Raw genomic sequence first — 25861 nt, forward strand, 5'->3', positions numbered from 1 at the left:
AATTATCTAGCAGGATAGATTCAACCCTTCTTAACATCTGCTTATGATAAAGTTCCTCCCAGACCTTTCTGCGTAGAACCTGTGATACTGCTGCTCACCTTAATCAACCTGGAAAGGGAGTTTTTTTTATTATTTTTTTTATTTTACAGTAATGGACCCAACATGACTCAACAAAAGACCTATAAAAAAGGGTCAACAGGGTCGTCTTATCCAAATTAACCTTTGCCAGCTTCCTCAAGCAATACAGGTGCTGCTGGCCTTTCTTGCAAAGCAAACTGGTATTTGGGTCAAAGCACAACTTATCATCAATAATGGATCCGGAACACTTCTGAGGAATGCTGGTGCCTGGTCTAGAAAATGAGGGAGGGAAAAAATAGAAAACAAAACAAAACCAGTAGCAGCAAACAATGGCACGACAGAACAAGACTTGACTGGATCAGACAGAAAGGCTACACATGGACCTATAGTCGAACAACGATCTGGCACCGATTGGTGCAACAGACGGGAATAAATAGAGCAAGAGATGAACAGACATTGAATTCAGGTGAGCGGAGTCAGACAATTATAAGCGGAAAATGTAGTAACGAGGGGGAGGGAGGAGCGCCACAGATAGGTGCAAGACGAACGATCAAAACCAAAACAAAACACCATGTGCACACGAAATGCAGACATAAACAAAAACACCCACACACACCGAAGAACGGGGTGATCAGACAGCGGACATGACAGTAAGGGCGACTGTTAAAAGGTTAAGTCAGCAATGATGGTGCCTTGATTTCCGAACTTCCACACACTCTGATCATCTCTTCGTATATTACCAAACAGCGTGCGTATAGTACGGTGGCCGAGAGAGCTCAACGTGCTGCAACTTAAGGGAAAACATTCAAATTGAAAAAACACCAGCAATTGAAAAAACATATTTATCAGTTTGACAAAACAAGTTGCAAATCCTCACAACACATGCAAAATAAGAAACCCACTGCAAATCCTCTCCTCACATACACATTAAGAAACGATTAATGAAGCATTGCAAATTTATTTTCATTAACTTTAAAATTATATTTTGTTGAGGATATTAAAGCCATCTTATATAGTAACGTTTTACAGTTAATCATGTAATTCCTTCAGCTTACTTAGGCTAATAATATCCAAAAGATAAAGGAATCATGCAATCAGGGTGTTTAACAAAAACACACCACACCTTTCAGTTAACCAACATCTCCACTGACCCTTAAGTCCCTTGACACATTTCCCATTGTGGTCAATGCTTATTGCAGCATGTTTATTAATCTGCATGTGTTGTGAGGATTTGCAGCACATTTCTAATCTGCATGTGTTGTGAGGATTTGCCAGCGGAATTTCTTAATCTGCATGTGTTTCTGAGGATTTGCAGCGCATTTCTTAATTTGCATGTGTTGTGAGAATTTGCAACACTTGTGTTGTCAAACTGATGAATATTTTCTTCATTTGCTGGTGTTTTTTTCAATTTGCATGTGTTTCTTAAATTTGCAGCTCGTTAATCTCTCTTGACCACCGTAGTATAGTGACAGAAATCTCCCTCTCCCTCCCTATTTTTCACATACATGGTTATATGGGAAGCATATGACCAGCAGTGAATGGTAAGTCAGGTCCGCTCCATGGACAGTGCAACTTATAAAAGAATACAAACAAAAGCAAAATTATACAATTATATATATATATATATATATATTATATTATATATATATATATATATATATATATATATAAAATAATAAAATAAAAGCTTATAAAATAACTCTGGGTTCCCCCGGAAGAGCTGGAGGAAGTGGCTAGGGAGAGGGAAGTCTGGGCGTCTCTGCTTAGACTGTTGCCCCCGGCGACCCAGCCCTAGATAAGTGGAAGATGATGGATGGATGGCTTATAAATAAAATGTGCAGGACAGTAATGGTGCTGGTCATATAATTAGAATATCATCATATAGTTGATTTATTTTTCTAAATTTCATTCAAAAAGCGAAACTTGTATATTATATTCATTCATTTCACACAGACTGACATATTTCAAATGTTTATTTCTTTTAATTTTGATGATTATAACTGACAACTTATAAAATAAATAAGGAAAATCCCAAATTCCGTATCTCAGAAAATTAGAATATAACTTAAGACCAATACAAAGAAAGGATTTTTAGAAATCTTGGCCAACTGAAAAGTATGAACATGACAAGTATGAGCATGTACAGCACTCAATACTTAGTTGGGGCTCCTTTTGCCTGAATTAATGCAGCAATGTGGCTTGGTATTTAGTCGATCAGTCTGTGGCACTGCTCAGGTGTTATGAGAGCCCAGGTTGCTCTGATAGTGGCCTTCAGCTCTTCTTCATTGTTGGGTCTGGCATATCGCATCTTCCTCTTTACAATACCCCATAGATTTTCTATGAGGTTAAGGTCAGGCGAGTTTGCTGGCCAATTAAGAACAGGGATACCATGGTCCTTAAACCAGGTACTGGTAGCTTTGGCACTGTGCCAAGTCCTGTTGGAAAATGAGATCGGCATCTTCATAAAGTTGGTTAGCAGCAGGATGCATGAAGTGCTCTAAAACTTCCTGGTATACGGCTGTGTTGACCTTGGACCTCAGAAAACACAGTGGACCAACACCAGCAGATGACATGGCACCCCAAACCATCACTGACTGTGGAACTTTACACTGGACCTCAATCAACGTGGATTGTGTGCCTCTCCTCTCTTCCTCCAGACTCTGGGACCCTTATATCAAAAGGAAATGGAAAATGTACTTTCATCAGAGAACATAACTTTGGACCACCCAGCAGCAGTCCAGTCCTTTTTGAAGCGAGATGCTTCTGATGCTGTCTGTTGTTCAAGAGTGGCTTGACACAAGGAATGCGACAGCTGAAACCCATGTCTGTGCGCAGTGTTTGTTGAAGCACTGACTCCAGCTGCAGTCCACTCTTTGTGAATCTCCCCCACATTTTTGAATGGGTTTTGTTTCACAATCCACTCCAGGATGCGGTTATCCCTATTGCTTTTACACTTTTTTCTACCACATCTTTTCCTTCCCTTCGCCTGTCTATTAATGTGCTTGGACACAGAGCTCTGTGAACAGCCAGCCTCTTTTGCAGTGACCTTTTGTGTCTTGCCCTCTTTGTGCAAGGTGTCAATAGTCGTCTTTTGGACAACTGTCAAGTCAGCAGTCTTTCCTATGATTGTGGACTGAGAGACCATTAATAGGCCTTTGCAGGTGTTTTCAGTAATTAACTGATTAGAGTGTGGCACCGGGTGTCTTCAATATTGAACCTTTTCACAATATTCTAATTTTCTTAGAAATATATCAGTCTGTGTGCAATTAATAAATATAATATAAAAGTTTCAAATAAATTAACTTTTTGATTATATTCTAATTATATGACCAGCACCTGTATACTGTAGACTTAATAAATATTATTATTAAATAAGATGAGCAGAAATGTACAAGAGGATAATGTACAGTGTATTTAAATAGCAGCAATAGAGGTAAAAAGTAAGTATTTTACTGATAATTAAGTGAAGTCATGTAGAAGTTAAGAGACTGAGTTTGAGTGTAACAATTTAAAAACTTCACAATCATGGGAAGAAGGAGGCGGAAACGGCGAACACTTAAATGAAACTTTAATAATTAAATAAACACAAAACAGCGCAACAGCCCCTCACGGACGACTGCCACACACAAACAAAGCCAAAACAGAAAAAAAAGCCAAGGCCTGGTCCTCTGTCATTCTTCACTGTCGTCACTCCTCTTTTGTATCCTTCTGATCTCCCTTCGTGGGACTCGAGACCAGTGAATGGAGCTGGTGTCACTCATTTCCAAATCACTCCACATTGAGTTTAGAAGCCTGATGGCTAGGGGAAAGAAGCTCCTTCTAAGTCTCTCAGTTTTATCCATAAGGCTATGGAAGCTCTTAACAGATGGCAGCAAAATGAAAAGAGAGTTACCAGGGTGGTTAGAGTACTTAATGATTTTTACAGCTCTGCTTTTGCAGCATTTGAGGTAGATGTCCTGCAGAGAGGGGAAAGCAGACCCGGAGATGCGCTCAGCTAAGCGCATAACTATCTGCAGGGCTTTGCAGTCTGAACTGAAGCTGTTCCCATACCACACTAAGATACACACTCAATACATGTTCTATGGCCCCTGAATAGAACGTTTTCAGGATTGTTGGTGAGACCCTGAATTTTCTCAGCTGATGCAGATGGTACAGTCTTTGCCTGGCTTTTTTAACCTGAGTTTGAATGTGGGTAGTCCAAGCCAGGTCCTCTGAGATGTTTAAACCAAGGTACTTGAAGCTCCTCACCCTCTCCACAGGGGTCTCTCTGATCATAAGAGGAGTATAGGGCTGCTGCTGTCTCTTCCTGAAGTCAACAATCAGCTCTTTAGTTTTGATCACATTCAGAGAGAGACAGTTGTCCTGGCACCATGATGTGAGTTTCTCTACCTCATCCAAGTATGTGGCTTCACTGTTGTTGGAAATGAGGCCCAGGACCACAATATCATCAGCAAATTTGATTATAGATGTGGAGCTGTGGGAACACACACAGTCATGTGTATAGAGAGAGTAGCACAGGTGACTCAGGACACAGCCCTGTGGGGCTCCTACGTTCAAGGTGATGGAGCTGGAGGTGTACTGGCCTACTTTCACCACCTAGGGTCTGCCGGTAAGGAAGTCAAGAATCCAGTCGCAGAGTGAAGAATTCAGGCCGAGGTCCATGAGTTTAGAAGCCAGCTTGATGGGGACTACTGTATTGAAAGCTGAGCTGTAGTCGATGAATAGCAGCCTTACATAGTTCCCATTGCTGCTGTCAATGTGCTTGAGGGAAGAATGTAGGGTGTGAGAGATGGCATCATCAGTGGATCTGTTGGGGCAATAGGCAAACTGAAGATGGTCCAGAGTATCAGGGATCGAGGAGCAGATGTTGTTTTTATGTAAGTTTCTCAAAGACCTTCATGACTGTTGACGTGAGGGCAACCGGATAGTCATTCAGGCAAGAGGGGCTATTGTTCTTAGGCACAGGGATGATGATTGATTTTTTGAAGGAGGTGGGAACCACTGAGGTAGCAAGGGACTCATTAAAAATAGATGTAAATAAACCAGCGAGCTGATCAGCACAGGTCCTCAGAACACTGCCAGAAATCCTATCAGGACCTGCTGCTTTCATGACTTTCACTCACTTTGGAACCATCTGAACCTCGTCCTCAGACACGGTGATCACATGATGATCGCTGCTCTGATGGCTGCTTCCTGAAGTTCTGATCAGCAGACTAGCGTTGCCGCGGTTGAATTCAAAGCGGCCTTAGAAAGGGTTTAACTCGTTAGCCAGTGATGGATCTGCTCTCACCTCTGCAGAGGATTTGTTTCCTAAGGCAAAGATGGTTCTTAGTCCTTGCCTCATGCATCGGGAGTCATTGAGCTGGAAATGTGACACTATGCGTTCCCTGTATCTGTGTTTGGCCTCTCTTACTGCGCTTCGGAGAGCATAGCACAATGTTTTGTACTCACTCATGTTCCCCGACAAGAGACCGATGTTGTATACAGCAGTGTGTTTGTTTATTGCTGCATGGATTGTTCTGTCCATCCAAGGTTTCTGATTTGAGAATGTCCTTATAATTATTGCATCCGTAGCTTGTGCGGTTAGTGTGTTTACAAAGCTTAATGCTACATCCGTGAACTCACTGAAGTCAGAGGAACTCGTTCGGAACATGTCCCAGTCTACGTCATCCAGAGCCGCCTGTAGCATGCCTTCAGAGTGGGTGGACCATCGTGTCACCACCCTCTGCACTGGGGGATCTTGAACGAGCCTTTGTTTATATTCCAGTGTGAGGAAAATGGCGGCATGGTCCGATTTGCTGAAAGCTGGTAGTGAACGAGCTTTGTAGGCATTCTTTAACTTAGAGTAGCAATGATCCAGTGTATATCGGTCCTCTGGCTGGACAGGATACATTTTGGTATAAGTTGGAAATGACCTGCCTAAGGTTTGCATTGTTAAAGTCCCCAGCGATGATAATAGCAGCGTCAGGATGTTTGTTGATGTTGTTGCTGGGAGCGCATCGTGAAGCTCAGACAAAGCCAAGCCAGTGTCAGTTTATGGTGGGATGTAAACAGCAGTAACAATGAAAACTCCCGGGGCACATATAATGGGCGGCAAATAATGGATATATATTCCATATATGTTTGTGTTTTTATGTATTACTTTTTTATTATTATTATTATTTATCTTTTTTATGAAGATGATGCTTGCTTGATATAATCTCTCTTCATATATTGTGTAAAATCTTTTTAACTATATTTGAAAATGAATATGCCATCTCTAGAGTAAAGCAACTCCTTCATCCTGCACACCAAAATTATGATGAAAGGTTAATACCACGGTTTCGCTCTTCAGCATGGATCAGTTAGACCCTGCTGGTAGATGCAGTAACTACACCATTCTGCAAGATCATTCTTCCTTGATATTGCATTCTGGCAAAATATTTTTTCATTAAATGCATTTGGGGAGTTTTCTGTATTTAATCATTCTATGTTCTATATCCATTAAATTAAAAATATTTTTAGGGGAAAATAAAATAATTGTGTTAACTCTACTAAAGGGTCACTGTTACAGTTCCTCTGAAAATATTTACATCCTTTACGAATGCTCTAAACATCTTGAGTGTTTATTAGCATACTGAAATTTATTCATAAAGGATTCTTGTGATTATATCAAAGGATATTGTTCACAGATAGTTAATAATCACATTGAGTTACTCACCACTGACATCAACATTGAATATCTTGGATTTGGTCTCTTTTGTGGTCTTGATCTGTAGTTCATAAACTCTAGAGTCTGCTGTTTTGAGGTTTGTGATGGTCAAAGAATCTGTCAGATTGTCCAGCTTCAGTCTGCCTCTGAATGGTTCCTCCTCATTCCCTGGTACTGATAGTTTATTTATTTCTTTATCAATCTCTGCCATGAATTTATTTTCGCCTTGAATCTTCCACACCAGTTCCAGAACTCTCTGTGTTTTAGTATCACCAGTGTGTAGAGTGACAGAATCTCCCACCATCACTGACACTGACACTGACTTCACTCCATCAGCACCGAACACACCTGGACAGCAAACAGAAACCATTTCTAGACAGAGATTATGCTATTAATGCAATCTGTAATTTTCATATATATAATTTCATTTTACAGTATAAAACATAAATGAGTACACCTCTGAACATAAAGATATTTTCCTTTTCTGAAAGATCACTGTTGTAATTCATCAAAAGCTGACACAACTCTACTTTGTTAATAGAGAAAAACAATAAGTAGACCTACACCCTAGATTTAATTCAACAAGCTTGTAATATTCTAGTTTGTAGTTTGTCACTGTCAACTGTCATGTGAAAAACAGGAGTCCAACATTGAGGAAAAGGTATCTTCTTCTTCAAGATTTTGTATTTTTGCATTAGTCCAAGATCTCATATAGGCGATGGGCCACACCCAACACAGCAGTCTTGTGTATTTGTCTTATTGCTTTCATATTGCTGTTTTGATAAAATGTTTACTTTAATGAATGAAAATCTCTCGAATTAAATAGGGCTGGGGGTTGTGGGTGACATAATTATTTTGAAGAAGTAAAATGTATTAACATTAATTCAAACCAACCCCACATACTGTCAAAAGAGCAGGCTGTGACAACTGCTCTACTCTACAGCGATAATTAAGAGTTTGATGGCGGTTTACTTCAAATACGTGTTTTATGTTTCCACCTGAATAAAAAAAAAATAGCAACAAAGATTTTTTTTTTTTTTGTGATGTCAGTGTTCATGCTAAATAGAGATGCACAGAATATTAATACATGCCGTCAACGCCATCTATTGTCTCCTACAAAAACAAACGTGCAACCATCTTAGCCCCCAAATACCCACCAGTGATTATTTATAATGTGATTTACTACATCATCTATTTACAGAGAATAAAAGTCTGTACGTTAAGAAACACTGGATGTAAGTAAATACAATAACAGCAAATGGATATTTTCAGTTCCCGTTTTATATTGAAACCGAAAGTATTAATAAAAGAATTTAAGATTTAAATCTGACCCACCATACGCGAACAAAAAAAGCCCAAAAGGGAAGGGATTGTTCCTCATATTGATGCCACGTCTGGCCGCATCCAACGCGAATTAAAGCAGTGATTCAGCGCAGTTATCATGGGCATCTCAAGCGGACCAATCACGTGACCACTGCGAAAGAGGAGGTGGTCCGTCCGCATCCCAAAGGCAACCTAGACCAAAACAACAAACATCTTCACTCAGACAGACAGGTATACATGCCTAATGACTGTGGACCTTTTGCGTTCAAACATGCAACCTCCGGTTTATATGTAAATATTAAGTTATTTATTTAGAAATCAGTTCAAAGCCCACCTACCGCTGGTCTTGCCTACATTGTTTATATTAGCATGTATCGATAAGCATGTAACCTTTTATATAGGGTGATATCAGCTAAATTGGGCCACTTTTTGGTAAATCGTTTGGGACAATAATACAATACCATATATGCCTATTCCATGTGTATTTATGATTAATAATGACTGTTTTTGATAATTTTGTGTTGAAATTATGTAATAAAATATAATTATTTAGGCCCTACAGTTCTTTAAACATCAGTTGTGCCAACTTTTTTGCATGAGCAGTTTAAGGTAAAATGGGCCAGCTGTTCAGGTAAAATGGGCCGGTCAAACTGCAAAGGGAAATAGTAATTTATCATCAATTTTAATTTCAAAACAACTGCTTATACAGCCACATAACATTTAAACTGCATTAAACAAACATATCCATATGTGCCATAAAAAAAAAAAAACATTTTGGGTGCAAACCCACATATTCAAATGTGCAATAAAAAAAAGTCAATTTTGGAACAACATAGATCAGTGAACTGATGTCAGTTGTGTGTGTTTGTGTGTGTGTGGGTGTGTATGCGTGTGTTTTTGTGTGTGTGTGTGTGTGTGTGTGTGTGTGTGTGTGTGTGTGTGTGTGTGTGTGTGTGAACAATACATTTAGAACAAAATGTGCAAATTACAAAAATTCACATTCAAAATTGATAACTGATTTGTGTGTGTGTGTGTGATGAAAGTTTTTTTCAAACACAGTCTTTGCAAATTAAACCATCGTCATCACAGATACCATTCTCATTAAACCAGGCAGAACATGGATCACATTTTATGTTTGTACACCTTTGGTGTGAGAGCCCTGGATTCAAATCCACTGTGAGACACCAATGTGTCCCTGAGCAAGACACTTAACCTCTAGTTGCTCCAGAGGCGTGCGACCTCTGACATATATATATATATATATATATAGTAATTGTAAGTCGCTTTGGATAAAAGCGTCAGCTAAATGTAAATATATATATAAATTTAAACACACACACACACGTGTATATGTGTTTGTGAGTGACACAGATGATGGCCCATTTTAGCTGAAACCATGTGGCCCATTTTACCTCAGTGGGTTAAGGTAAATTGGGCCGCCAAGAAAAACATCACTTTTTCAAAAAATATGTTCCTATACCAAACTAACGACATTATTTCTGATTGATGCCATCAAGGCAGATATTATGCATAATTTTTTTATGTGCATGTTTGTTTTTTTATAGATTTATCATCCTTATAATAGTTTAGTTACATTTGGTATGCCAGGCTACTTACCATGCAGCTCTCTGGTGCAGTCTTGATAATAATTATTGCCCCACCCACCATAGCAACCATAAACCAATAAAATCACCTGTTACTTGTCAAGCACAGTTATGACAATAGTTTGAAATATTTTGTAGTCATTGGTTCTAAATTCCAGAGGGGCTAGGACCCCCAAACCTTAAATGGTCCATTTTACCTGATGGCCCATTTTACCTGATATCACCCTATATAACAGAAACAGAAACCTTCACAGAAGTGTGAATGATTTCCACTACAAATACCACAAACCATCAAAATTTAACCATTAAAACCATTAAATAATGCCCAGCCGGCACATGACCGACCTTCAACGTTGAAATATGGTTGAAATAAGGTCAGTTGTGGTTTCAACGTTGAAACAACGTTGATTCAACGTTTAAAGCTGAATGGTTGAAAAACATCCAGCACATGACCAACTTTCAATGTTGAAATATGGTTGAAATAAGGTCAGTTGTGGTTTCAACGTTGAAACAACGTTGATTCAACGTTTAAAGCTGAATGGTTGAAAAACATCCAGCACATGACCAACTTTCAACATTGAAATATGGCTGAAATAAGGTCAGTTGTTTTAATGAAACAACGTTAAAAATGTTTAATGCTAAATGGTAGAAAAAGGTTAACAAGCTTTTAAATTATTTATATTAAATTATTTAAATTAATTATTTTAATAGCATTTTAAAATATTTTAGTCATGATACCTATTCTAAAATCTAAAGGTATATGTTAAATATTATCATCATTAACAACAATACAACTATATACATTTCGCTGCTTTATCACACTGAAACAACTCCCATTGGTAGTTTTATTTTATTACTTCTATCATGATTGGTTAATCTGGCTGTCATTCAGGAAACTGGACAATGAATCGGTTCGCGCCTTTCTACATTTAAAAATATGACCGTTATTGTCGTCTTTCTGTGAGTGAGGCGGCTAACTGTGAGCTGCTGCTCGTTATAACTGACTGCTCTATCGGTCCCGAATTATTTCATATTTGCCTGTACATTTTTTATTCATTTTGAGCGAATTTGAGTCGTGACATGTCAATGGAGAACAAAAACTGTGAACACAAGAAGGGTCAGGTGTTCTGCGAGGTCCTGAAAACATCCTGGCAAAATGAGGTAAGAAAATCGCTAACGTTATCTTTATTATCTTTTGAAAATAGTAAAGTATTACCAGAGTTTACAAATGGGTAGTTTAAAGGACATGTAACCTGCAGATAAATAAATACCCGTGTGTCTATTTTTGCATTGCTTTATCACAGATGATCAAGTTAGGTGCTCACCTAATGTGTTGCTGGTAAGAGAGATTTAGAGATGGTTTAGAGATCTTCCCATATTGTCCTGATATGTATCCCATGCATTAGGTGTGTTATATATGTTTGTATTCTTATAATAGTTTCAAAGTGTTTTCTGAAACATAAGTGCAAATGTCGGTATTTAAATAATATAATTTTAATGAATTAATGAAAATGAATAAATAAAAAAAAGGATCGTTTAAAGCCATGGTTCTCAAAGTCTCAGGCCCCCTCTAGTTGTTATGCAGGTGAATCACTAAATTAAACTAATTAATGTTAATACATTTTAACTTAATCTTTGAGTAAGTTTTTTTTTTTTTTGCACATTTAAGTATGTTACAGTTAAAGTACAGTACAGTTTTGTAACTTTTGTTACATAATTACATTTAAAATTACATTTTAATTTAAACTTTTTTTTTTATTTACCTGTGTATGTAAGCACAGTTGTAGTGTTAATGTTCAAACATGGTAAAGTGTCTGACAATAAATATTCTTATTAGAATAAAACTGCCTCATTTTTTAACTGTAGACCTGTAGCTGAATAGTTTGGTCTACTACGCTGCTGAAATGTAATGTTGGTCATTATGGTGCAACTTAATATTTAATAACAAATATTTTCTGAAGTGGTACTTGGTATAAAAAGTTTGAGAACCAGTGGTTTAAAGAAATGGTATAATATGAAATCCTGCTTTTTAAGAACTTTTCAGTAAACCATTTCTTCTTTCCCCTTGTAGAGTCATCGAGGATCCAGCTTGTTCTTGAAACATTGGTAAGAAATTGTTCATCTGCTACATTGCACTGTCACTTCTGCTAGAGATGCTTTGACCTTTTGTGATAGGTTTTGATTGTACTTAGTTTATTAAAAATTTACTGAATTAGATTTTATTTGTTTTACTACACTGTATTACTAGTGTTTTGATTAAAACAGTGTAACTGGGGGCTCTGAAAACACTGTTTGTGAATAATTTGTTAATATTGTAAATTTTCATCTGAATACATTGAATAAGTGTTTAATGAATAGTGTTGTCCACTTTGTTTCCAACCTCACTGTTACTGAACTGTAAAGTGAAAATATTGTGTGATTTATTTTGCATTCAGTTTTCAGTTAAATATATTTCACAATATCAAAGTTATTGTGAAACATTGTGGACATACCTAAACAAACTGGTTAAATCTTATGTTCCCTCCAGAAGTTTGCCCTCTGCAAGTGAACGACGCCTTGTGGTGCCATCCCAAAGAGGTTCAAAATCACTCTCACGGACCTTTTCCTGGACTGTGCCCAGCTGGTGGAATGACCTCCCAATCTCAATCCGAACTGCTGAGTCTTTACTCATTTTCAAGAAACATTTTAAGACTCCTCTTTTTCACCGGAACTTAACCAACTAATGCTAGCACTTTTCCTTCTTTTCTTGTCTTTCATATAAAAAAAAAAAAAAAAACCTGGCTATGCGTTCTGTACTAGACTAACTGAGACTTGTCATGGCACTTGTATACTGTTGTTGTTCGCTTGTACACCTGACTGCTTCTGTTCTTCTCATTTGTAAGTCGCTTTGGATAAAAGCGTCTGTTAAATGATTAAATGTAAATGTTTATACAGGACGGTACAGAAAGTGCACAAGTGGGAGAGAGTGGAGGGGACGGTGTCAGAATGGACCTAGCGCTGGGACACTTTCAAGGATCACCCGAAGCACAACCACACTGTATACACGAGGCTGCTGGTTCTAACATTTTAGAGTGCCCTGCGGTAGAAATCTCATTCTGCATTCCCCACGGTAAAGAAGACACAGTCCGGGGGGGTTCCCATTAGAAATCAACTGGTTGAAGGTTCCCTGCTCGTACTGTGCAACACATTTTCACGGGCACAAATGTGCACAACTTGAAATGAGACACATTACTAAAACATGTTTTTGACAGAAACTGTAGTTTTCCACCCAAATAAAAGATCCACTGGTTTCAGTCATAAAGGTACAAGGGTTTGTCTTGTAAGTGCTGAAAAAAATATGCTTTTTTGTGCCAAATTATTTTACAAAAACCTTTAAATATTATTGTATTTGGATTGTTCTACTACATGTTTTTAGCATTACCTCCATGCATACTCTGCATAATAAAGTGTGGGATTATTTTCATCTGTTTGATACAGTATGTTTCCAAAATTAAACTGCTGTTTGACAATTTTGAGCATGTGGTAGTTTATTGAAGTTGTTTGTAAAGCCATTGCTGCCAGTCATTAGATTTTTAGCCTTGCATGTACCATGTTGATCTAAATGCCAACTAGGATCTAGGTGTATTTATACACGGTGCAAGGTACGACGGGGAAACAACGTCGTGTTATCAACGCTGATTAACTTTTCAAAATCAACACCTCATTCAGCTTTCATCCCAGGGCTGCAGCACGACCCTAATTCACCCATAATGCAGGTAAGACGGTGAAACCGCGTCGCGATTTCAACGGTGAATCCACGTCGTTATTTCAACGTTGATCCAATTTGCAAAATCGAAAGGTTATTCAACGTTGATTCAACGTCGGGATTTCAACAGTGAATCAGCGTTGTGATTTCAACCGTACATCAACGTCACGATTTCAACGGTGAATCAACGTCGTGATTTCAACGTTGATCCAATTTGCAAAATCGAAAGGTTTTTCAACGTTGATTCAACCATGGTACCTGACGTTGTTTCAACGTTGAATCAACGTTGAAATGCCGGCTGGGTGGTTTCCTGTAGTGTGTTTTGGGGCGTAAGGATTTAGTGGCTTTAAAAAAAGCCTGAAGGTGATTAATTAACAGTAGAGTCCAAAAGGCGCCATTGTAGTTTAATTATTATAACCAGTAAAACCATTACATATTATATTTTTTCCAAAAAAATTAAATAAAAATAAAATAATAATAATAATAATTCAACAGGATTGAAATGCATTATTGTATGAACTAAAATACTTGAAATCTACAAAAAGAGCAGAATGCAAAAATTATAAACAGACCTAGATTCTAGAAACCTGAAACAACAGAATTCTTTAACTTGAGTATTCATGTCTGTCTCTCTCTTTCTCTCTCTCTCTCTCTCTCTGTGTGTGTGTCATATCATACTAATCACCTTATATATCTAATTCATTTACATTTTTTTTCTAACTCAATAGCTCTCAAATGTAACCCGTTGTAAAACCGCTGCTGTCTCTTTATGAATGATTGGAATAATCATGTCAGACACTGCAAGCTATAGTGCTATAGGCTACATGCTATGTATAGTGAGTGGCGGGCAAAGATAACCTAATGTAACTGTTAGCCTTTTTTTCTTGTTAGCTTCTCCTAACCGCCTTTTCTTTACGTCGTTTGCTTGCCATCACTAGCCCACACTCTCCTTTGCGCAGGGTTGCCAGGTTTTTACAAAAAATCCCGCTAAAATGCTACTCAAAACTAGACCAATCGCATTTTTTACATGGTAAATTCGCATTCCAGGGACTAAATATCACGTTTGTTAATAACGGCAACAGTTTTAAACTATCCCAATTCACTTGGCACAATTGGGCACCAATTCCGAGTATGGATACTTGGCAAATGTCACGACTTTCACTTTCACTTTCACAACAGTTCCTTTGCAGTTTTGGTGTCTTATAAGCACAAATAGATTGCATTAGCGCCCCCTTTTGTCGGCCGTCAACGTCACTTAATCTGACAAGGTTTTTTTTTTTTTTTTTGATGGTGAACCAGTCAGACTTTTCACGCACAGTGTGTGTGTTGTTTTATGTATGTATGTATATGTATATGTATATGTATATGTATATGTATATGTATATGTATATGTATATGTATATGTATGTGTGTGTGTGTGTGTGTGTGTGTGTGTCTATATATATATATATACACACACACACACACACACACACACTCAAAGACACATAATATATAGTGTACATTATACATTATAGTTTAGAAGCAAATCTAACCTACTCACCAGAGAGAGAAGTTTCTTGTATAACGATTCTCGTCTATTGTTGGCAATCTGAGGTTAATAAGATCCAACATTTTTGGTTCTGATGATGTTTGTGTTGATCAGTTAACGCTCAACCATCATTATCAGAGGAATTTTTCAATGACTTGTGCAATGTGTAAAATCTAGTTATACAAGGAAATTTACAGTTACATTATTAAATTCTGTACTGACACCCAGCATTGCACACTGCATAAAACAATTACATACAAGATGTACATGTGCTATTTGCTGATGATGACACAGATATTCCTGACGCTAGGGGACAGATTAAAACTTTTTTTACATTTCATTTTATGCAGTGCAGTATATAAAACTGAAGATCCGCTGTTTGTGTTACTGTGTAAACTTGAGTCAAATCTGTTTTTCAATTTACTTCATTTGTGAATTTGGAAATCAGGAAGAGGTTCCGTTTATCTTGTTCAGACAGGCCTATAAAACCAGTGAACACAAGATGTTGAAAATAAACCACAGGAACTGAGAACAAAGATCTTATCCTTATGACTTGCAACCAGTGAGCACAGAATCTTTGTTAAAACACTTGATCCACATTTAATCATTGCAATTCAAAGTCAATGAAATTAAAAACTAAATAAAGGAACAAAAAAAAAAAAATCCCTACAACATGAAAAAATACCCCACTGCAGAAAATATCTCACAGAATGTCACAGATTTACTGCCATAATTTCCATAAAACAGCTTCACTGTAGTGAATCCATCATCAACAGCAATATTTGACAGAACATGCAGCACGCCATCCACACAGTTCTCTCTGACACCATAAAACAGTCTCAGTTTTATCAGGTTTGATTGGCTTTATTGTGTTTTTGTACATAGATCTAGATGTATGAACACCACATGCACATAAACTTTCATAAGAATGGAACAGAATTGATACTTTTCACCTTTCACAAATCCCCATGCAAATAAGATTAACAAATCCCCATGCAAATAAGATTAACAAATCCCCATGCAAATAAGATAAGAATTTTAAACTATGAAGAGAAAACATTTTCAAGCAACCAAACCCTGCTGGTTTACAATGAGAATATGTTTAACCTATTTAATCAGACCAAGTCTTGAATAGTTCTGCAACTTAAACATTTCAGACTATAGTGTTCCCTTTTTTCTAGTAGTCAAACATGAGGGGAAAATATGTTTATATGTGATAAATATAAACATATAAAACTTATTAAAAGCTGATTATTATGTCATGCAAAGCCTAAGTTTATACTGTTACAGTGTTTACGAACTGTTGCTTCTCATCTTCACACTGATCCTGAGAGTGATTCACTTTATATTCACTGAAACCTGTTATAAAAGTCAAAAGTATAACAATAGTAAAACAACTATAAATAATAAGAAAATAGCAATTAATAAACAATAGTTATAATAGTCCTTTTAACAGTAATCATACTTAAATTACACACTTTTACATTATTATTACACTTATTATTACACTTTTATTTATCACTTCCTTCAAAGACTAAATAATTTTTAGCTTGCTGTATGATTTGCACGAAATACTTACACCTTTGCCTTCGTTGCTTATAGTTCTTGCAGCAAAAAACACAGTTACAGCCCAAACTACCAGACCGACACCAGCACCACATATCCCTGAAGGAGCACCTGACTGAGCTGTAATGATAGAGAGAGACAGTCATTAATGTGAATGTGTACTGATCTTTAACATACACTAGAACCATCAACACTATATAACCCGACTCACAAAGCACAAATCTAAATGAGACTATCCTTTTGAAAGACTTGAAGTACTCACCACTGACAGTCACACTGAAGCTCTTCTCTATGGCATATGTTCTTTTGATGATCTTTATGTGATAAACTCCTGCGACATCAGTCTTGAAGTTGCTGATTTTGAGATCTCCAGTTTTAGTATCCAATTGCAGTTTGTTTGTAAATCTCACATCATGTTCATTATATATTATCCGTCCATTTTCTCGGTCAGTTTTTACTACAGAAGTGTTTTGGGGTCCAAACGTCCACTCGATTACATCTTCTCCTGTTATATCAGTAATGCGTGTCTGTAGAGTAACAGTATCTCCATTCCTCTCTGACATTGGCTTCACCCCGTCAGCACTAAACACACCTGGAAACAACCAAGAATAGCTTTTCAAATCTCTATTCGAATTCTATTCTTCAAAAGGTGCTCCTTTTAGACTTGCACTCTATTTTTTTATATTTAAATATTTAGTATACAAAAGCAAAAAAGGCCTCTAATGGTAGCTAGCTCTATTGGTTTTCTATTCTATCTGTTTTCTTTTTATTTGTTATATAGTTAAAAATAATGCATTTGCATATCATTGCTCTTTTGTTGATTTTGATTGCTTCCATTGCCTTCATTTGTAAGTAGCTTTGGATAGAAGTGTGTTTAAAATGTAAAATTCTATTTAGATTAATTTTTGCTGGATTAAATTATTTCTTTTTTCTGTAAACATACAACAATTCTAAATTGATATATACATATATATTGTGATCACAACACGATTGGTAATGTATTCATCCTCTAGGGGGCGCTTCAGGATGAGAAATCCCTTCCAGTAAATTCTCAGAAAAATACACACTCAAATAACAGTAGTAGGCCTATACTCGTTAAATGTAAAGTTATTAGTCTGTTTCAGCCATTAAACAGCATTGTTCTCTCTAATGTTGGTAGATGGCCACGTGTTTTATTTGGATTGTTTTTAATACAGTTTAGATCTTTGAAAGTGTATAATACATAAGATTTAATATATTTGTAAGTGTAAACATTTTAATGACTGGCAGCAGAGAAGCAAAACTAAAACAACCCCACCCTACATAAAAAAATAAAATAAAAAAATAGCCTAAATAAATAATAATAAAGTCTTGTCCTGTCTATATTCAATGTTGCTTAGCCTAGGTCTACTAGTATTCTTTACAGAATAACATGACTAAAATTGTTTAACATTTATAGAAAGTTTAATCTACTCACCACTTATATTAATACGTAATTTCCTGTGTAAAATCATGCTGATGGTGTTGGCCTCCACCTTATAAACTCCAGACTGATCTCTTCGGATGTTTCTGATGGTGAGATCTCGGGTCTGATCGTTCAGATGAATGTTACTCCATACCGAGTCAGCAGCGCTGTTTAATCCATTAACTTGCTCGAGACCATCGATGGTTCCAACGTTTGTTTGTTAACGTTTACTGCATTCTTTTACTATTAAAACCCTAATTAACGTTGACAACATTATAACATTATAACATTAGAAAGTCTGAAGTCTCAAGCTTCAATATTTATGGTCACGATTTCACAGCCAAAACCTCATTTTAATTCATACAAAGATATCGCAACAATAGAGGTAACATTGAATCTGAGAGTTCTTACGTATTTTAGTCCAATGACGATAACGGACAACATAAATATTCAAATATATGTGTAGTTTTAACGGCAAAATTAATAAATAACTTTGGTCCAAAAAGTGTTATTATAAGAGCAATATCGACTATAGACTAAATCTGCATTGTTTGTGTAACATATTCCGAAATTAATTATAATTGCTGTCATTTCTACACAAAAGTATGCACTCTATGAGGTATAATAGAGGTATTATCTTGTTTGCTGCTCTCAAATACAGATTACCCTGCCCTCTGCATTCTTTCTGCAGCGCTGATTGGTCAGTCATTCAGACCATTCTCAGAGTCAGAGTCACTCTGGATGCTCATAGTTGTACCTCATATTTAGTGGGGCCTCTTCAAATTCACATTATAGTCTGTTCACACTTGTGCCTTAAATGTGAACGCTTTTTAAGATGCTCTTGCACATTTTCATATATTAATTCCCAAATATATTTTATTTGAAAATTATGGATGATTGTGTTCTAGAAGGTTGAGTCTCTCTTACTCTTTTTCTGTATGAATATATTTAATTCTGACTACTGTACAACAAACGGACAACAATCATCTTTCTAGGGAGACTTCAGTTATGCCTGTAGAATAAAGAGTTCATGAAGTGTGACTGTTTTAGTTTGTGTAGGTCAGGTTTGTGTTTGAGCTCAACCAGTGGGGGCGACAGTTAAAAGGTTAAGTTAGTGATACGGATGACTTGATCTTCAAACTTCCACACAATCTGATCAGATCCCTGTATTTCAGTAACACCAGTGTGTAGAGTGAGAGAATCTCCCTCCATCACTGACACTGACTCCACAACATCTGTCTCAACAACAAACACGTGGAGAACAGAACAGAATACTGCTTAACGATCAAAGCAATTTTCATACAATAACACTTGAAATATACATGTGCAAAGGACTTTGGGAAGGTTGGTACAACTACAGTTTTTTTTTTATTGCTTGTAAAATACAAAATTCCAGAAAGTTTTAAAACACACCTAATCTGTCTTTATTTTCTCTTAGAGTTAGAACGTACCTAAGAGTAACTTGTCATGTAGTTAAAAAAAGGTAACATAAATGCATTTAAAAAATAAATGAATTCAGTAAAATAAATTTATTAACACATGGAAACAGAGGCTTCTCTCTTTATAATGTTAACAAAAATAACAAACCTCACTGGATAATGTGAAGTATTTTTAAAGACTTACATTTTGCTCTGAATTAGCATTAGCACACTACACTCGTTTTAGCCAGTTAATGCTGTTGTTTTTATCTCTTCACTTAATAAATAAATTGATAAAAATAACCATTCCACAGCATCTAAACTGTCCTCAGGTGACTGAAATGAGTTACTCACCATGAACAGTAACTTGAAATGTCTTCAATTTTGCATTTATGCTCTTTATGTCTACACCATAACGTCCAATGTGTTCAGGTCTGATGTTTGTGATGGTCAGAGATCCAGTCTGTTTGTCCAGCTTCAGTCTGTCTTTAAATATTGCACCGGGGCCATCTAACGTAGGGGGAGTTACACCTGCTTCATTCATTTTAGCAATGATTTCATCACCAAACTTCCATATTATCTTACTATCCTTCGGTACTTCAGAAACATCAGTGTGTAGAGTGACTGAATCCCCCTCCATCACTGATACGGACACTTCATTTGCTTCAACACCAAACACACCTGAAGAACAAACAGAAACGAACAAATATATACAAACACACACAATTGTATTGTAATATCTGTGCTCTAAATACAGTATATGAATGACAGCAAGTTCTCAGGCAATATATTGTTTGTTAACAGCTCTATTCCTGTACTTGTACTTGGAAATGACAACATTACACTATATATGTGACAATATAGTTTCACGGGTTTGAGCAGTTATTGACCCTTTTCATGGGATGGGATATTACGAGCTCATTTAAGGTCAGTCTCTGAACTAACTATATTCTTGCAGAATGTTACATGCTCTTGTGCAATGATAAATTACATTTTGTGTCTCAGTAAAATAAAAGCAACACTAATCACTATAACAAATACAGCAAAAGAGATCCATGTATTTGTTTATAATCTTTATAATCTATTTATAATCTTATAATTCTCTATTTATAATAATCATCATAATCATAATCTAATCACCATAAAACTCTCAAAAAGTCATTTTACTGAGCTTAAACTCAGTCCCTTAATACACTTTTTTCTTTCTTTGTTCTTTTTTTTATTTTATTTTATTTTATTTTATTTCACATGGACACACTAAGACTGAAGAAGTGGCACTGGCACAATGATGCATCCATTTTATTAATTTCTAAATATTTCATATTTTACATTATGAAATAAACACTGGGGTTTGGGATGGTATAACTTATTCTTCACAAGTAAAACTTGCAAAAACAGCCCAACCTAAACTGGCCTAATGTTACAAATACAGGTTGCAACAGCAACAATAGCCATATTTATAAGCTTGATGGTAGTTTATGGAAAATGTGCATACTTTTATTAGTAGGCCGTGCCCTGAATGAGAGAGACAGTAACTCAACTGGGCTCAAGTCCAAAAAAACTGACTTACTGATTGAGAGAGTGACTTACTTCTGTTTTTTCTGTTCTCTTTCGTTTAAATAGTACACGCATTCGAGTTGCAGACAGTTTTCTATGTAAAATAGTAACACTCAGAATATTACAGGACCGTCAGCGCCCTCTAGTGTTCACTACTAAACACACGCACACACACACACACGTGCACAAACAACTTTCTCCAAAAACACCCTTAAAGCAGGGAGAGGCAGTGTGGGTCCTGGAGTGCAGCTGTCCTGCAGAGTTTAGCTCTAACCCTAATCAAATACATGCTAATCAATCAAGGTCTCCAGGATTAATAAGGCTACAGGGAAGTGTTTTTTTTTTTTTTTTTTTTTTTTTTTTTTTTTTAGGTTGGAGCTAAATCCTGCAAGACATAGGCAGTAGCAGTAACAGGATTCGTATTGAAAACGAAAATGTTAAATTAACATAACAAATACACTTTTTACTCACCCTTCACGAGTAATAAAACCCAAAAAATGAAGGTATTATTCATCATACTGATGTCGCTTCTGATCGCGCCTGAACTACAACAGCATTGATTCTGTGCACTGATGATGGACTTATCAAACCTTCCAAGTCACGTGGTTTCTCCAGAAAGCGGGTGTGTCGCGTCATTGCTATTTCGAAATCTTCCAAAGAGAATCTTGACTAGATCGAAATTATGAAATCCTTTTTTATTCGAGGTTTGTGATCTGCTGCATATTATTAGCCACTAGATGGTGGTAAATGTGGAAAGTTTTGTCGAAATAAAAAAAAAAAAAAAAAAAAAAAAATATATATATATATATATATATATATATATATATATATATATATATATATATATATATATATAGTATATATAATAAGACAACACATTACATTCAAATTTGTTCATGAAATGTTTTTATTTCTACTATATTGGTTTAACAGAAAGTTCCATATAGATTCAATTCCCCACCCATTCCCACAAAAGACAAAGTAGTCTGTCACCGTCTGATTTTTTTAAGAGAAAAAAAAAATGAAGAGATAAGCACAACAGTAAAATTTTAAAATTAAACAACATTAAGGGTCACTTTGCATCTGGCAAGTGAGAAACTCTGCAGGATATGGCCGTGGGTCTAAAACGGATAAATCAAGTTCACTCACAGAATAGTGCGTGTAATTAAAAGCAAAGAGAAGCCAGAGGAAGAGAGGACAATCAAGAGAAAAAGAAAGTGTGAACTATTTGTTTGAGCGTGTAGTGTTTATGAAGGCCTTCTTACATGAATCTCATCCCCTCAAAACAGCTGTACTTTAGGAATAAAAACAATTACTACAGTTTGCATTGAATGCTTTTGAGGCTCTAGCAGCTCAGTTTCTGAGTCAAAGTGAAACCTGCTGTGGTTTAATTCACATCAGTTAAGTGGAAAACTGAATCAGATGAATGTGGCTTCTGTTGAGTGGACAAACATCTTGCTGCTTTTGCAATTTGTGCGGTTGATTTACGTGCAAAAACAAGAGATTATTTTCCTTCAAGACAAACACTTTCCTTCCACTCAAAACAGAAAGGCTACATTATAAGTGAATGCATAAACAGTTAGATTAGATATTCATCAAACAAAATTCATGCATTGGTATGCATTTGTGGTTCTAAAAGGTTAAGGGGTATAAAGAGCCAGACTTCACAGAAGTTGGCTGAAGATTTTTTTTTTAAGATCTGCTTGTATCATCGCAGGTAGTCTCAGCCTCAGACATCACACCCACAGACTGTTGGCTGAACGTCTGATGCATATGGCACACAAAAGTGGAAACGCTTCAGGAGTGTCGAAGTCCTCATCAGATTTGTTGAATTCTACAGGATTTCCGCGAGACGTGTGTGTCGTGTTCTTTAACGTTCTGCCTGGAAACAAAGATACCGTGGCACCAAACCTCCTCACGAAAGTAGAAAGACTAGTGTTTACAACTGTGCCAACGAGCGCTTATCAGGCTCAACTAATATTTAAAGTTGGCGGCATAGAATCTTTAAAATATGTCCAAGAGTTTACACACCGGTCTTTTATTGTGGTGACATTTCCATGCCTCGAAATGTGATGATGAATGAAACAAACTGATTGGTTGTTTGACATGTTGAAAGCTACTAGATTCCAAACCTTTATTCCAAACCGGTTATCTAGGCCAGACACCCTATTTAAAGGGGGCATAACATACATGGTGTCACCCAATCTCATGTTAATCTTTTGTACCTTTATCCTTCATATCTTCAAAAAATCTTTCGTTTTATCATATTTATAAAAGAAAGACACAGCTTTGCGATTCTCTCTGGAAAAAGCTGAGCTCCTGGAGGTGCGCCATGGCCGAAGCATGTTGATGGGAGCAGTCTGCTCTTGCTCTGGTCAATGCATGCGCAGCCATGTTTTTCTGGGAGAAATGCCCATATTAGGAGTTCCACCCTCGTCTACGTCATGAAGCGCCATGAGTGAAACTTGTCCGAAACTTGTCATACATTCAAATAGTTTTATGAAACTTTGTCCATGCTTAACTTGAGAATCCAACTCTTTAACAGTGCAAACAACTCTGAATGCATGGAACAGCATTGTACACCCCCCCCCCCCAAGATAATGAAACAATGTTAAAATCCCTTGCTATGTGTACCGCGTGTAAGATAACAGAGACTTATATATCAGTAAGTTTTTGTTATTTTGATTGCTTCCATTGTCCTCATTTGTAAGTCGCTTTGGATAAAAGCGTCTGCTAAATGACTAAATGTTAATTTAAATGTAAACATGCCATTCTGTCTTGAAATTGACATCATTTCTTCTTCCAGAATTCATCAGCCACTAAATGATCTCAAACGATTGAAGAAAATGATTTTTTGTTCTGTTGTTTTCCTCCTCTGATTGGTGAGTAATAAATGTAATAAAAAAAACAGACTGGAGATTTCACCATCACAAACATCACTAATGAACACACTTCATGAACTTGTGTTCATCATCATCAGGGTTCAAAAGTGTGCTGATGAATGGGTAATGGCCAAATAAGTAGTTTTCCTTTAAGACATATCTCCAATGTACACACAATAGATAGCCTACATTGAAACAAAGTAGTGAATGCATAAACAGTGAGATTTGATTATAAACAAACTAAATGCACTTAGTTTGTCCATTAAGATACTTAGCCTACTGCTAGCTGTGTGTAACGAATCTCTACTCTTTAAATCGCTATTAAATATATATCAGAAACAAAGCTTGTTACTGTGGAACAATAGAAACACACTAACTATTTTATGGTGGCTATAGATATGAAGCAAGATGTGAAACTGAACCACAAACCCAGTTGTTGCTGACATGTTAATGCCTAATCACATGCGCTTGAGGTTTTTTTTCTCTCTCTCTCTGTGAGTGGGTGGAGCTTTTATCTCCATGTCTCACTGCAAGTTATCTACACACAGTACTATTTAAGATCAAGAAACATTGCGATTCTGTTGTATTTCATGCAGTGTTTTTTTTTTTCTTACATTAACCGATCAGCCACTGAAAAGATCTTAAACTCCTTGAGAAAATGATTCACAAGCTTGTTTTGTTCTGTTTATGTATTCTACCTCTGATTGGTGTGTTATTAATGTATTTATGGACAGATGAGCTAATAATATATATAAACGTTTAAATGTTTAAGTTCACGTTTAACATTAACATTTAATTTTGATCTCCAGGTGCTGCAGATGAGATCGTGTCAGCGATGGAGGGAGAGTCGTTCACTCTCCGAACTGGTTTTACTGAAAGACAGAGCGATCAAGACATCGAGTGGAGGTTTGGATCGAACAGGACTTTGTTAATCGAAATAAAGTCCAAAAACATCTCTCCCACGAGTGATATGGTATTCAGGGACAGACTGCAGTTCGACAGACAGACTGGAGATCTCACCATCACAAACATCAGTAATGAACACACTGGAGTTTATGAACTAAATGATGATGTTGCAAGTAAGGTCTTAAAATTCATTGTCACTGTTTATGGTGAGTATTACAGATGCAAACAGTATTTCATTTTATATTACCTTCTGTCAGTTGTGCTTATTCTTGGATTTATTTATTTATTTACTCTCCAGCTCCTGTGCCTCTGCCTGTCATCACCAGATATTCTCCTCAGTGTTCATCATCATCATCATCATCATCATCATCATCATCATCATCATCATCATCAGGGTTGAAAAGTGTGCTGTTGTGTTCAGTGGTGAATGTGAGTCACGTGACTCTCTCCTGGTACAAAGGAAACAGTTTATTGTCCAGCATCAGTGAGTCTGATTTCAGGATCAGTCTCTCTCTTCCTCTGGAGGTGGAGTATCAGGATATAAACACATATAGTTGTGTGATTAACAATCCTGTCAGCACCCAGACCACATATCTGGACATCGATCAACTCTGTCAGACATGTTCAGGTAACAGTGGTGATATCAGTGAAACTTTTTTCGCAGTGTTCACTGTAAGAGGAGACATGTCAAAGTCAATTTGAAAGAAATTAATGCAGTTTTAAAAGAAGTATCTATTCTTTCTACAGACTGTGACTACTACTGGAGTCAAACGGCTGAAGCTGTGATCCGATTGGTCGTCTCTGCTGTGGTGGGAGTGGCTGCTGTTGCTGCTGTTGTTGTACTAGTTTATGACATCAGATCCAGAAGAGCTGGACTAGAGTGGAAATTCACTAAACAGTAATGTACCTTGTATGATAAAACAAGAATAAACAATATGTTTATTTCGGTCACTTCCATTGGTTATTTTACATTATATATCAGTCTATTCCATGATCTCCAGTCTGGTTTAGAAAATGAAATCCTGATCTTGACCAACTCCTATGATCAGTTTGATTGATTGTTTTAAATTTTTGATTGATTGTTTTTAATGTTTAATGTTTGAAAATAAGATTTTA

The 25861-nt window shown here is 36.6% G+C and overlaps 2 protein-coding genes across 2 annotated transcripts; one reads left to right on the forward strand and one right to left on the reverse strand.

Moving 5' to 3' along the window:
* Positions 1–4674: 4674 nt before the first annotated feature.
* Positions 4675–8286, reverse strand: LOC113078162 (uncharacterized). Its single transcript, XM_026250478.1, has 4 exons — positions 8105–8286; positions 6779–7117; positions 5202–5322; positions 4675–4885 (listed from the first exon to the last, which is right to left on the reverse strand). The coding sequence occupies exons 1-4, from the start codon at positions 8148–8150 to the stop codon at positions 4675–4677; spliced, it is 717 nt and encodes a 238-aa protein (XP_026106263.1). The 5' UTR covers positions 8151–8286.
* Positions 8287–24674: 16388 nt separating this feature from the next.
* Positions 24675–25647, forward strand: LOC113078161 (cell wall integrity and stress response component 1-like). Its single transcript, XM_026250477.1, has 3 exons — positions 24675–24951; positions 25044–25373; positions 25493–25647. The coding sequence occupies exons 1-3, from the start codon at positions 24675–24677 to the stop codon at positions 25645–25647; spliced, it is 762 nt and encodes a 253-aa protein (XP_026106262.1).
* The last annotated feature ends 214 nt before the right edge of the window (positions 25648–25861 follow it).

This window comes from Carassius auratus, unplaced genomic scaffold (genome assembly GCF_003368295.1).
Source record: "Carassius auratus strain Wakin unplaced genomic scaffold, ASM336829v1 scaf_tig00024448, whole genome shotgun sequence".
NCBI classification, from domain to species: Eukaryota; Metazoa; Chordata; class Actinopteri; order Cypriniformes; family Cyprinidae; genus Carassius; species Carassius auratus.

What these genes read in the sequence shown, in the direction of transcription:
- LOC113078161 (XM_026250477.1), top strand. Translation starts at nt 24,675, where the DNA reads ATGGAGGGAGAGTCGTTCACTCTCCGAACTGGTTTTACTGAAAGACAG. An exon ending in ATTCATTGTCACTGTTTATG is followed by an intron (nt 24,952 to 25,043) that starts GTGAGTATTACA and finishes TTTACTCTCCAG; the next exon opens with CTCCTGTGCCTCTGCCTGTC. An exon ending in ACTCTGTCAGACATGTTCAG is followed by an intron (nt 25,374 to 25,492) that starts GTAACAGTGGTG and finishes TTCTTTCTACAG; the next exon opens with ACTGTGACTACTACTGGAGT.
- LOC113078162 (XM_026250478.1), bottom strand. Translation starts at nt 8,150, where the DNA reads ATGAGGAACAATCCCTTCCCTTTTGGGCTTTTTTTGTTCGCGTATG. An exon ending in ATTCAATGTTGATGTCAGTG is followed by an intron (nt 5,323 to 6,778) that starts GTGAGTAACTCA and finishes ACCCTTTCTAAG; the next exon opens with GCCGCTTTGAATTCAACCGC. An exon ending in GAGGTTCAGATGGTTCCAAA is followed by an intron (nt 4,886 to 5,201) that starts GTGAGTGAAAGT and finishes TTGCCCCAACAG; the next exon opens with ATCCACTGATGATGCCATCT.